This window comes from Ictidomys tridecemlineatus, chromosome 14 (assembly GCF_052094955.1).
Source record: "Ictidomys tridecemlineatus isolate mIctTri1 chromosome 14, mIctTri1.hap1, whole genome shotgun sequence".
Taxonomy (NCBI): Eukaryota; Metazoa; Chordata; class Mammalia; order Rodentia; family Sciuridae; genus Ictidomys; species Ictidomys tridecemlineatus.
Window position 1 is genome coordinate 57,805,466 of NC_135490.1, and position 14,975 is coordinate 57,820,440.

General features: G+C 33.8%; 1 protein-coding gene across 26 annotated transcripts in view; it reads left to right on the plus strand.

Moving 5' to 3' along the window:
• The window catches only part of Nrg1 (neuregulin 1), a 986,545-nt gene that overhangs the window by 945,901 nt on the left and 25,669 nt on the right, over window positions 1-14,975 (plus strand). For 18 of the 26 annotated variants that reach the window (XM_078031173.1, XM_078031168.1, XM_078031171.1 and 15 more), the window contains one exon: window positions 11,652-11,710. In XM_078031173.1, the coding sequence (XP_077887299.1) occupies window positions 11,652-11,710 (59 nt within the window). Of the gene's footprint in view, window positions 1-10,964; window positions 11,033-11,651; window positions 11,711-14,975 lie in introns of all 26 variants that reach the window. The other 8 variants (XM_078031172.1, XM_078031166.1, XM_005340074.4 and 5 more) reach the window with 2 other exon arrangements.

Genomic DNA, 14,975 nt, shown 5'->3' on the forward strand with positions numbered 1-14,975 from the left:
CTTAATTATATTTGTTAGTAGTAAAGTGCATCAGAAAAGTCATTTGTTTCAAAATTTAATACCAAACAAAAATGCTGTTTTGTAAGAAATGTTTTACTGTCCCCTGAGCTGTCAAAATAGGCACCTCTCTAATGTGTCCCAGGGGAACTGGTGGCTGTGGACAAGAATCTTCTGGAACTGTTATTTTTTTTGCCCCCAGAGTTGTTTTTTTTTTTTTTTTTTTTTTAAGAGTAGAAGCAGTACCAAGAGAGGACACATACTGGTGATTTAACAGCTGATTTTATCAATGAAGACAGACAATTTACAAAAGCAAATAGAACATGTTAGGATGAATACAAGAGTGCTAGAAGTGTAAGATTCTAATCTCAATTACTAGATGTCTCTCTCATAGAGACAGATAATAGTCATAAGCCAAAGTAAAATTGTAGGTAAAGTCTTATTAAATCTGTAAAACATGATAAAAATGGAAGAGTATGTAGGAGAAAAAGATTCCCTTTCCATCTAAGTTACCTCACAAATTTATGTATGATTATTGTTTAAAAATTAATTTTGACACTTTTTGAACATTAACATTATTCAATTCTCTATGCCTATGTCAGCATAGAAATTTTCCAGTTTCCATATTTTTTTTGTACTGACTCACCATGAATACAGTGCAAATATGACCAGACCATCTGTATCATAGCGAATTGGCCTGAACGAATTTTATAGTTTCCTGTAAGATTTTCTCAAATCAAAATAGAAAATACCAGAAACTGGAAATTATAATATGTAAAGTATGAAGTTAATTTATTACATGGTCAAACCTTGTTTTCCTTCCTAATTTTGGTAATACAGTATAATTATTTTAATATATCTCTTTAAAAAATATTTAAAACATAATTCCTTAAGTCTTCCCCCTTTTAAACAACTGTACTCATATTATCTATGTCTCATATTTTACTCCTTGAGAAACACATCTGAGACCACTGTATTTTTAATTATAATAATGAAATATGATCATTTTTCATCGTAGTCTTTGTAAAGATTTACAAGCTGAGTGAGTACATATGATAGTTTCTGAATACCTCCAAGGAACCACTGCAGTTATTTTCCACATATTAATTTCAGCTATTCTATAGCCCTCCCACATCCTATACAAAACATGCAATCACATAAGTGCTGTTCATTTATTCCATCTTGGTATTGTGCCAACACTGTAATTTTTCTTCACCCACACAGTTTCTCATTAAATTTTAAGCCCAATCCAGAAAAAAAGTACTTGCTGAATTTTTTTAATCTTAGAGTGAACCGTTTGTTTGTTGTCTAATAATTATTAAAGCAGCAAAGCATGAATGAATGCTTTGCATCACCAAACTAATTGCCCAGTGGATCATGCTTGCTTTCAAGTTTTCAGAAAATTTCTCGCTTCCTTTCTCTCTTTTTCTCGTTCTTAAAATGTTGCTTTGTACTTAAAATATTTCAGGAAGGTGTTATAAATTACTACAGTGTTTATTTGGAAAGAAAATCTTTGGCATCTATAATTTTGATAGATTCCCCCTCCCCCGCCCCACACACATACTCCTCCAAGGACCGTGACTTTACTAGTGTGTTAAAGTACACCAGTACCTTGAAGAAGAATTAGAGCATATTTCTATACAAAATAGTCCAGGCTTTTGTTGTTGTTGTTGTTAAATGAAAGTGTTTTTATTTTTAAGAAGTCCCTATATTAAAAGCATCTATAACATTAAAAAGTAATCACTACTCAGAATCTAAACAAAGTCACATAACATACCATGTCTTGAGATAATATATTGTTCACGAGGCCACTTGAACAGAAACAGAAAACATAAAAATGTTGCATTGGCTCATCATGGTTCTGTCTATGAAGCCAGTTCATAGTTTCCATATGGCCCAGCTGTGTAGAGCAAAACATTGCTGAAGCATGAGATACATCATTCAAAGTCAGCTTTATTTCTGACTTAAGAGATGACTCAGAAACACCGCAAGCATGGAAGTTTCCAAGTAGTCTCTCTGGTCACCTAATCCCCTGTTGTCTTCTTGGGAGTTGAAGAAGATTTTATAGCAAATGTCTTTTGTCCCTCCGTTTAGAACAAGGTGTTCCAAATGGATTAACCATATAATAGTTAAACACCTCTCTGAGGGGAGCTTTGCTGGTTCCTTGGACATTCCCCTGGGCACTGTGTGGGGATTCCAGTGTGGTTCTCATCTTTTATATTTCTTTTCACTGCACAGAAATTTAAATTTTATCCCAAGGGGAAAAAAATAGTTAGTATTCCAGATTATACAAGGAGAAGGAAAGATTCATTCCAATTTTTACCCTCTGATGCTGTATGTAGTCATGTAGTTCAAAGAAACAAGATCATTGAACATGAAATGGTCCAGATTTTCCTCTGTTTTCCTTCTTTTATCTGTCCTTCTGAACAGTTTCAATAGAAATGTGATTTTTTTAAATCTGAAAATTATTTTTCTATCAGGCCGTATGTATAAACCTGATACATTGTCCAAGTGGACAGATGGGGCTTCATCATGAAGGGATTAGAGTTTTAACCGCCAATTTTGGTGAAATGTCTTGAGTCCTTTTACATAAATTCTCTGGACAATATTTTATTTATAGATAGAGTTAATAGGTTCTCCAATTTTTTTCCTAGGGAATCAGTGAAATTAAATGAGTTCATTTCTGTTAGAGTACTTTTAACACTAGGGATAGAAGTGTTTTTTTTTCTCTTATAATAAAAAGTAAATGGTAGTATTACATTGTCTCTGTTGGCACTGGAAAATAGTTTTTTCATTTTATTTTACATTGGTAGTTGGGTTTTGTTTTTGTTTTGTTTCATTTTTTGTGAGTCCATAAGCTTGCTGTGTAACTTTTCAGTTGACAAGATCATTTAAAATCTCTGATCATTAGCTTCCTTCTATGGAAAAAACAAAAACAGGAAACCAAGCAAATTCTATTTGGAAAGATGGGAAGTACTTACAAATATGGACTTCTGTGATTCTGTTGATTAATATTTATGAAACCATGTAGGCCCATGTTGTATTAAACATTAGTAAATGAGACATAGTTATAAAAAACATATAACTATAGGAGATTAAGTCACAATAATGTGCTATGAATTAAACTCAGTAACTGAAATATTAATTAACACTTATTTATATGTCAGCTATACATCACACATTTTTGAAGACACAGAGAAATATAAGGCATTATCTGTGGTCCCTAGGAACTTAGTCTGTTTAAGAAAATGAAATAGCTAAAAGAAATTAAGGAATGACAGTGAACATATTATGGATGGTAAAATGCTGATAATTAAGGGAATAATAACTTAAAGAAGGAAAAGAGAAGACCGAAATAAGTCAGAGAAAATTTTATAAACATTGTGTATGGGATTTTTCTAAATACCAGGCAGGTATTGAGGTTGCAATAATCCTTTCAGCAAAATGCAGTGACAAGCCTATCTAGACCACCTGCTCCATTGTAGCAAGTTTAAAAATAAAAGAAAGAAAGAACAAAAGAAAAGGAAACCTAAGATGAGGAGCCAATTTCCAAGCTCTGAAGGGCAGGCAGAGGACTTTGGGCCTTGGGATAGTTCAGAGGGAAGCATGGCAACTTCTAGAGCAGAAGAATGGCACCATGAACATAGCAGATGGTTAACCATGCAGGCTGGAGAAATTTGGGTCTAAATAAGATATGGTGAGAAGGTCAAAGATGGTAACTATCATTTAAGTTTTATAAATACTATCATAATAATAATGATGATGATGGTAACACCTATAATATTTATTAGTAGCTGTATTAATATAATTAGTCAAACTCATAATTGTGTCCCCTGGACTCTTCATCATGGATGTAAAAAGAGAGATCTAGAATAGACAAAAGGGACACGTACTAGGTTGGAATTTAGTTCAATCTATCAGTACGTACTGCAAATTCCAACTCTCACCCTGGAAGAGCTCTTTCTTTGAGTGGATGTTACACTTGCCTATAGCACTTCTCTGTTCTTGAGTGCTTGAGAGAGACAGGTAGGACTCTCATGGATATGGACACTGAGTTCTTCAGCCAACCATGTCTTCGGATTTCTTTCGGCCCCTCATATATATATATAATCCTGCTATGTGCTAACTAGGTATTTATGAACTCATTTTTACTTTGATTCTCCAGGTAGATTGAACAAAGTCATTTTGTTCTTGTGGGAACCAATTCAGATGCAGTTTTGTCTAAAATCAGGTACATTGACTAAATGTTCTAAATAGCTCTCTTCCTTTTTTTTCTCATAAAATCAGCAAGGCAGCCATATGGATTTATTGAGCTCCCATGAGTCAGCTCTGTTCTTGTGCTGAGGAAAAAAGGAATGAACAAAACCATGCTGATCTCTGCCTCATGGAGACGATAGGCTATTGCACATAACAATCATGTTTCAAGTAATTGATTTAATTATAAATTATTGATGTGCTGAGTGCTGTGAAGGAAATTAGGGAACTCAGGGAATAGATAATGGGAACCTAAACTAGTCAGAAGCTGAGGCTCTGTGGGAGGAGAAAAAATACACAGTCCTCACCTTGGAACATGCACTGTCTCTTTGAAATAAAATGCACCATTTTGAAATATTTGTAGTAAATTATTGAAGTGCAAAGGAGATATTTAGATGCTTTATCATAAAATGAGTCTGGTAGATAGGATGAAAAATCTCCTCTGAATCTCTGAACTGTTTGATGAGACAAGGAAGGGAACCCCCCAGAGAGGAAGGCCAGACCATGCATTAGCAGCCAATATGTCACTGTGTCACGGTGACGTGGGGATGCACAGGATGAGGATTGATCCCATATCCGATGAAATTGTTTGACCCCCTCATGTAAGGATACATCATGTCGAATAAACATTGGCCAGGGTTCAGTCTGCAGCTGAGAATTTCAGAACAAGCTGTGCAAACAGAGCTTTAGGAAGGGCACCAAGGTTCAAACAAGAAGGAGGTCATTCATAACCACTGCCACCCTCATTGTTGGGATTGTACGTCCTAGACACTGAAATACATTTGATGAGAGTGAGGACAACTTAGTCGGGTTTTTTTCCCCCTCAATATTTACACATGAATGTGGGGGGAACACTATGTGTATCCTGTTATCTCATGGATTGAAAACTTGTCCCAGGATCATAATAAAAAGGGGAAAGAAAGAGATACACCAGCTGAACAGTGAAGGGGGAGGTAGAGGTTAGATCTGAAGGAAACATTATTTCAACATTTATATTTAATGTTTTCTTTAATGATGTTGAAGAGGGCATTCTCTTGAGGACATGGATGTCTTTTGCAGATGGTACTGTGTAAAGGACATTTGTGTAAAACACAAATTAGAAAAGCATATACAAACTTCAAGAAACTTCACTTAACGTTTGATAACAGAATAAGATTCATCTTGGAAAAATGCAGACTAATAGTAACAATACATTTGGGAAAAGAATAATCTACAATGCAGATACTCAGCCAGTGAGTGGGCGAGTTCTGGCCAGAATGCCGAGCTGGCTAAGGAGTGAGAAAAGTCAGGGTTTGCAATACGATACTATAGAAAAACAGACCAGCACTCTGAGCTGGTGTATACACTGCCAGCTGAAGTTTACAGAGTGACAGCAAAAGGCCATGGCACCTAACACAAACCAGCCAGGACTCCTCACTACATATTTGTTGACATTTCTATCATTTGATGTTTATAAACATAGACACTAAATAAATAATTTCAAATTCTGTACATTGTGAAAGGAAATGCCATAGCTAGTATTGGGGAAAAGCCTCTTCTTTTTGGACAGGGTATTTTTTAAATCATCCAAATATTTCATGGTAGAGCAATGATTACAAGGTGAGGGAACACAGGGTGTGGACTCTGTCTCCCTTTGCCTGCCTCCTCAGGGCAGGGCCCGATGAAACGGATGCCAGAAAATAAAGAAAGGATGTCTAAGAATGGTTTATAAACTGAACATAAGTGATAAATGGTTTATAAAATTGGCCAGTTTCTGTAACCAGAAGTTTCTTGAAGTCAGTGATATCTTGAATACATCTAGAGTCTCCACCAATAAATAAATAAATAAATAAAATAATTTTATTAATTAGAATATAAAAGTATACCAGACACTGAGCTGATTCTCAAAATGCATCTATAGATAATCAATTGCATAGTAAGCCTGTCAGGTTATTCATCGTATGTTTTATTATCAAAATTGTTTTTGTAATGGATTGTTATTATGTTCTTCAATTTACTTAAGCCAGTAGATATAATTGGTAGTACCCCTAAAATAGTCACGGTTTGAAGGGTTGTAGAGAACTTAATTATTAGGAACCATTTAGTGGCTTAAAGAAAATCCCTGTACCTTACAACTAATGTAAAGCTGTGAATCTAAAAGCTGGATATTCAACACTAAATTATACATAGAGTCTATGTATAATGTAGTGTTAACTAAATTTGGTTAGTCCTCAGGTTTAGGGAATCTTAATATGAACTTTAAAAAGTCAAATGATTTTATCTGGCACTGCATAAGACTGAGAAAACACAATGTTAAAATATATGCCATTTTGAGGCAAATGTGTTTTTTTTTGTTTGTTTTTGTTTTTTGTTTTTTTGTTTTTTTTTTTTTTTTTTTTTTTTAGAAAACACCAGTTTTTATTTTACTGGTGTTGAGCAAAAGTCTTTAAGTTAGTAAACTATACTACTTTATCAAATCTAAGGTAAACTTGTGTTTCAGTAGCAAGATTTAAATTTAGATGATAAACTTGCTCTTAAAAGAACCATGTACTCTTTCCAAATTTACAAACACAAAGTTAAAAGGTTTTACTTTGGGGAGAAAATCTGTAGGCATTCGAACCTTGCTATTTAAAAACTTTGGGGGGAGTCCACAGAGGACCGTCCATCATAAATTATAAAAATAAGAGAGATGTTCAAGATAGACCTGTACTTGGCAAATCTGTTTCCTTATAAGTTTCTTTTTGTATAGGTCTCTATTGGAAATTGTATTCTGATCTTAGGTTCAGTTGAACAAACATCTTGTGAGAGCTCCTGGTGAGCCAGGCATTGAGGTAGGCCTTAGAGGTATGGAATGGTCAAAATGTGATCACTGATTCCCCAAACAGATACGCACAACACAGGTAAGTGCAGTGTAAGGAGTCCAGGTCAGGGTGCAGTATGAGCCCTGCACAAGGAAACTTCACTCAGAATGTGGAAGTGCGGAGAGGAGAGGTAAAAGTGGGGATGGTTACTTGGAAGAGGTTCCTATGAGTTTAAACAAAACTAAATCTTCATTCCATTAAAAAACAAATGTAGGACAAAGATTATTTAAAGCAAATATTAAAATTTAAAAAAAGATTTCCATCTTCTAATCTGATGAATGAAACAAATGATAGATATTTCTGAAGTTAAAGCAGGTATTTGATTCTTACTCAGATCTTCAGATTCTACAAAATAAAATCCTTGAGATTTGCTGAGACTTATGCCAAAGTATATTTTTCAAACTCAGATTAAATTTACCATGTTCATAACTTCCAGGAAAGTGATAGATTGGATGCTTAACATAGAACACTAATAGAAATACTGCAGAAGCCAGGCAGTCTCCCTGTCCTTTTAGAAGTAATTCTGTAGAATTTCATCCAAGCTGTAGATCAGATGAGTTTTCATTTGCATATGCTTTCCGTGCAGTCAGTGCAGTTGGCTTAGGCAGACTATCCCAGTTTCCACTTCCTTCCAGCTGATTTGGCTGTAACTCTGAATGTCAGTGAAAGTTCCATGATGACTTCTCTTGCTGGCCACTTGAATTGCCAGGGTATTTGCAATTACTTTTACCTCTGAGATTGTCTTCAAAGTCCATTTTATAAAAATGCAACTATTTTTTTTGTGGGGAGGTGGGGCTTGTAGATGCTAGGCAAGCACTCTACCACTGAGCTATGTCCCCAGCTCACAAAAATGGTTTTTAGAAATTCTTGAGTTCTCTTGTCCCTAACTGGTAATGCACTGAGAGGAAATGATGTCAGAGATTTCTAACAGAGATTCTATTAAGATGAGCATCAATTCCCAGAACCTCCATGGTAAAAGAGATTTTTGATAACCATTTAGTTAAATCCCTTCATTTTATCACTGAGAAAATAAGGCCCAATAAAGCCAAATATCCAACAGCAAGATACTGTGGTGCCAGGATAGAGGTCTTAGCTTCCATCTTCCTAATTTAGAGTCCCTTACAACTTAAATTTTAATATAGCTACAGATCTCTTGGGAATGTTGATAAAATGAAGGGTCCTCCCTGGTAATTCTGGATTGCGACCTGAGTTTCTACATTTCTAAATAACAAGTTACTAGGAGATGCTAATGCTATTTATTCATGGACCACACTTTGAATAATTGTAGGGCTTTCTAACACTAGGAAATAATTTTACAAATTCATCCTTTAAGTGAAGATAAACATGAGCAAAAGGATTGTTCTGTTTCACATATAGATGATAATTCAAAATATAATTTTGATACCTCAAGTTGCTCTAGTGTTATTATATCAAATAATCTGTAGGATCTTATACTGGGGTCGGTCAACTGCCCGCCCACGATGCTTATTTCCTAGCAAACATGTTATACGTTCATAACAATCAGAGAATTGATGGGTAAGATTTTTGACCCATTTATGTAGTGCTGAATGTTCTCTAATCATATAAGATGCCTAAGTGACGATTTCCTAGTAAATGTATTCCTTCTGTTAAAGAACTTATGATTCCTTGGCTATTTGTTCATTTCATGATCCTTTAACAAGGATCTTTCTTTTCCTTTCCTTCTTTTTTCCTTTCTCTTTCTCTTTTCTTTTTTCTTTTCTTTCTGGGGATTGAGCTTAAGACCTTATACATGCTAGGCAAACACTCTAACATTGGGCTACACCAAGACCCCTGATTTATTTATTTTTTTTCTTTTTTTTGGTGACAGTGTCTCACTAAATTGCCAAGGGTGACCTTGAATGTGGGATCTTCCTGCCTCAGACTCCTTTGTAGCTGGAATTACAGTCATGTGCCACTACACCCAGCTAAATAAGGATATTTCTCACCCCACATGAGTATAACCTCTCTCTCTCTTCCTGTCTCTATCTTGGTCTTTCTGTCTCTCTCACACATGCATACACACAGAGTATTCATATATTTAACACCATGTTATTTATAGAAAACAAGTAGATTATTGTGTGCTCATTATGAGAATTTAAATTTTTATGAAGATAGAAATCAGGTAAGATGAAATGGTTATTATAGATTGTATCCTTAATTATGGAATTGCCTACTGAGGTATAGAGTATATCTATATGGATTTATAATCTTGGTTCACAAACAAAACAACCCTATTTTCTCTAGAAATTATTTGTCAAATAAGTTATATGGAAAATTTTCCATGTATTTTTCTTATATATCTGTATAGACATTCTTATTAAAGCTTGGAAGATGACAACTTTATGAGAAATAACCCTACCTCACAGGTGGTAGTTCTTATTCTTATAAGTAGCTCAGTCTCTATTTTCTGCAGCAAAATTATTCTAAGTGAGAATAATCAGTTCACTTATATATAAGTGTTTTAAAGAGTTCATAGGGGTTCTACCAATATAAAATGTTTGTTGTTTACTCTTACCAATATTATTGTTAGTTTTCATAATTATACCACATGAGTTCTCATGGGGCAAAAAGTCTGGCACTGATAGTTGATATTTACATGTACCAAATTATGTAGTAACTTTCTTAGTATTGAGTTTGGCTTGACAGGAAAGTAAATTACACCTGTATTAGTAAAACTAAATAGTTTTATTCACATCTCTTTGAGGCCAAGATGATAGTGTTCATTCTTATTTACTCTGGAAAAAAAGAGATTGTATTTTAAAAAATCACTAGGTATTTGTTTTCAGAGTTAAATTATATTAGGTGCTTTGCAATGATGGTTATGATGAATGATTAAAAATTATAACTATGGGTGTTGAACATTTAAATAAAGATTGTTTCCACCAGTAAGTTGTATATTTGCTTCACAGAATCCTTCAATCAGCTTATTTACCAGAGCATGATATTGAGTAAAGTACATACAATTTAAAATCCTTTAGATACTAAAATAATAGTCACAAACAGAATAAATAAAAATGACTCTCATATCTAAATCTAGCTCCATTGCATGGCCTTAAGAACAGTTTAATTTCAAGATCCTAGAAATTTGGTAGGTAAATGTATTAGTGTAATAAAATATAAATTTTATATAATTTCAAAATAGTTTTACCTTAAATGCAAGAAGAATATCTATTAAATACTTTTGTAGAAAAAAAACTTCTAAATTTTAAGGTGTATCTTTCATTTGGGACAATTAAGTGAAGTTTTTAGTAATAAAAATCTCCTGCTATCTGTCTTGTAACCATAAAAATGAGATTAATTTGTAATATTTTCTATAAACTGTGATTACTGGCAAGTTTTTCTTATCAGGAATCAAGTAGACTCTAAAATTGTTCAACACCTATTGTGTAACCATTTATGTTACAATTTAGAAAACAGCTATAAAATAATGGAAAAACTGGGTATGCACAGCATAAAAAGCTCAAGATCCCTTGATAAGAAAAACCATGGGCAGAGCCATGAAGGAAGCAGTTACCAAAGCCAATGCTTTAACATGAAAAGAATCAGTGCTCACATTAAGAAGGAAAAAGAGACGTGTCCCTCCTTGCCACCCTGTTCAGCTTAAATGAGTTAAATTTCACTCGAGTTAAATTTCAGTTAACTGATCTTTGGAAGAATGCAGCAAACCACCAAAATTGGTGACCCACAGTTTTCATGAGGCGTGGTCTTCTCAGTGTTGTGCTGTTTCTTTTCTTTATGTTGTTCAGTACCAGGTTGTTTTTAGGAGTCTCCATATTCCGTAGGAGGAAAATTGCCAGTCTGAAAGTTCAGTGTCTTTAGCATTCTATTGCTTATCACATTTTTGCCCTCTAGGTGCCAACCTGGATTCACTGGAGCAAGATGTACTGAGAATGTGCCCATGAAAGTCCAAAACCAAGAAAGTATGTTAAAATAATCTGAAATTTGCTTTCTCCCCCAAACTACAGCAACAATCACTACCACTTGGTGCTTTTACAGCTCAGTTGTAACTGACTCCTTTTGTTCTCATTATGGTTTGTCCACTCAAGGCATAAACCCACTCACTATGATATTTAGCTCTCTCTCTCCACATAAGTCCCAAAGTCATAAATGTAAAACAGTGGTCAGTTGGGATGGTCTGTGACGTTGGCAATCAATGACAGCAAGCCAATGGAAAAAAAAAAATTTCCTCCCAACATCTTTGTCCAAAGTTATCAAATAAAAAAAAAAAAAAACCTGAGATGAATCAAACATTAGATTTTAATTTTAAGTGGCTCCCTTTGAAAGAAAGAAGTCACTTAAAATGCTGAGATCTTTTCGTCATAGGAACTTGAACTTGAGAACTACGTTTTGTTCAAAATTTTAACCATTTAGGGGAAATGCCGGAGTCTGAAAGCCATGATTAGGACGAAGATTCAGTTCCTGAGGGTGAACTCACCAAGTTCAGTCAAATGACACAGAAGGAGCTTCTTTCTAGCATATATTCACCTCTTCTCTTTTTCTCTGTTTTTTTCTACCATTGTTTTTTGTTTCTTCTCTCAGGTGCCCAAATGAGTTTACTGGTGATCGCTGCCAAAACTACGTAATGGCCAGCTTCTACAGTACGTCCACTCCCTTTCTGTCTCTGCCTGAATAGGAGCATGCTCAGTCGGTGCTGCTTTCTTGTTGCTGCATCTCCCCTCAGATTTCACCTAGAGCTAGATGCGTTTTACCAGGTCTAATATTGACTGCCTCTGCCTGTCGCATGAGAACATTAACAAAAGCGATTGTATTACTTCCTCTGTTCGTGACTAGTTGGCTCTGAGATACTAATAGGTGTGTGAGGCTCCGGATGTTTCTGAAATTGATATTGCATAATGTGATACAAATTGATAGTCAATATCAAGCAGTGAAATTATAATAAAGGCATTTAAAAGTCTCACTTTTATTGATAAAATAAAATCATTGCACTGAACAGTCCATCTTCTGTATACCATGTCAACATCCTGAAAAGGCTGTTGCTAAGCTGTAACCAATATGCACTCAAAATGATGGTAAGTTAATTTTGGTTCTGAGTGTGTGATTTATACCAAATAAACATCATCAAAAGAGTTCAGATGTTTTTCTTCATTAACCAAACAGTTTGCATGTAGGCATTAAAAAAGAAAAGCACTGAGTAGGAAAATTAAAAGCAAACATTTCAACACGAATGAAATATCCTGCCTTCTATTTATGTTGCTTAGGGAACAAGTAATTCAGAACTAGTTTAAAGAACCATTTTATGTTAGCATTTCTTTATATTAGCATGTCTTCATGTTAGTTTCAAAGGTAAATTGAGGAAGAAATAGTTATTATTTTTTAAATGTGTTACTTTGAAATAACAGTTTAACTCTAGAATATATATATATATATTTAAGGCATATATATAATATATATATATATATATTTAAGGCAGAACAAGAAAATCACAATGTGTTTTTTATGACTTCATGATGTTTGGAAAATTATTCCTAAAATACCCAATTCACATTGTGTATAATTAACTTATGTATTTGTCCTTTTGTTGTGAACTGGGATTATAGTTTTAAGTTCTGTAACTTTCAAAACAATGTATTTGACATAGATCCATTTTTGGTTATTCATTTAGGTCGAGGGTTGGTATTTTTTTCTGTATTGTCCAAATATTTTAGGGTTTGTGGTAATCTCATCATTATCACAGCTTCAGAACTCTACCATTGTAGCATGAAACCAGCCACAAATAATGCATGGACTTACATGCATGGCTGTGTTCCATTAAAATTTTATTTACAGAAGCAGGCAGTGGGCTGGAATTGGTAACCCCTGTTTTGCCACTTCCTGTAAATTGCTCACCCTGAAAAATATGTCATAGTTTATTGCAGTTTAAATTCATATAACATAAGAAACAAGCTGGTCACTTGGGGACCTTAAAATAATCAAATTTGTCCTTGTTTTTGATGCACACGATGAATAAAGATTTTTTAACAGTTATAAAAGTTATCAGAATGAATTTTAGAATCCCTTATGGGGAGATTACACCCATAATTATCATTTATTTAGTGAAATAATACTTAACATATTTACATAGGCTACATATCAGAGGTTGCCATAGGCTATCTATTATTAAGTGAATGGCAAACTGGCATTGCTCATTTTTCAAACATAGTCTTTGTTGTATTCACAAATATTTAAGTATGTTGGGCAGGAATTTTCTCTCCTTAGCTCTGGATGATTTTTTTTTAAGGTAGATAGGATGGAAGCTAAAAATATAATGGAAAAAAACAAATTTATTGAATATCTGACCCATTTTTTTTAGAAATCTGTGTGTTTGTATTTAAATAGCATAGATTTAGCAAAGCCATATGATTATACAAATACAATAAAATCAAATTTTAGAAATTAATGACAATTCAGAATATTTAAGTTATTTCTTAAAATTTTGGTGTTTCATTGTACATTGAAGACAATGTTAGATCACTATATAAAGAAAACTATTAAACATGAAGATATTTCCCAGAACAATAATGCAGTTATATCTGATAGAGATAACCAAACAAAATGTTTTCATTCATTTTGGGGCCATTTTCACTTTCACAAGACACAATTTTAAAATAGCCACTCTCTATTTGTGAACTCCAAAGTGTGACTCCTTAAATAAATTCTCTAGTAAGCTCTCAATGACATTTTTGGAAGACATCCAGGAAATTAGCATTTATATTTAACCTGATTTAACAAAGATTGATAGGAAGCACATTTATGAACAAAACATGTAATGACTGCATTATTGATGCCTCATGTCTGGAAAAGCAAGAGCTTCCAATCAGACATTGCTTTCCAGATTGTCCTGCACAGAGTTCATTCTCTAATTCTCTATGCTTGAAATTCTCATTTTTTCTCTCTGCAAACTCCTACACAGAAGACAGCAAAATAAATTTTTGCTGCTCTAAGAATTTCATGTTCAAATAGTAATGAAGGCTAAGAAAAGGCTAGAATGTGTTTCCAGCAAGGTCACTTTGTGTTTGCTTGTGAACATAATGTCTGGAGGGCATTACATAGATTTGAAGTAAAAGGTAGTCACTAGCCTCAAAGAGAAATATTTAAAACCTACCCAACCACATTTGTAGTTGAAAATAGCATTCAAAGGAATTACAATATTTTGAATGTTTATAAACATATAATTTACACATCATTAGGATTTGATAAAGTAATTCTGGCTAGTATATCTCATGGGCCATTTTTTAATTTATAAAAATGTATTTAAAATGAAAGAAAGGAACAAATGTATATTTTATATGACAGTGATTTTTCTCAAAATATAACGTATTTATAGCCCTTCCTAAGGAAATATTGTCAAGTTTAGTCAGTTTTAAATTTGACCTATCTCGACACAATCCCAAGTAATATGATTGTGTTCACCAGTATGTGGCATGGTGTGTGTGTGTGTGTGTGTGTGTGTACATGTAATTCATAATCAATATGTAGACTTCATGAAGAAAAAAGGAAAAAGCATTCACAACTTCAGAAGATAACGGTAGTAAAGAGCAAGTATGTCCTATAGAAGCTAACAAATAATAAGAACTAGTTATGAGAATAGCTCAAACTACAGGATATTTTAAAAGAATGCAATTTTAGAACATTTAGGCACATTCTCAAAATGATTAAATTTATCCCATATCCTTAAAAGTAGCTGTGAATCATACGTTATTATTGTATTAATTTTTTCACGGATTTCTAAATACTTTCAAAACCTATTGTAATAATGTATTTATGAAATGGTATCCTGATAACAGTAGAACAAAGACACTCCATCTATGACAAAATTGTCATAAGTTCCAACTGAGTGTGAGATTTTACTGTGTGTGTGTGTGT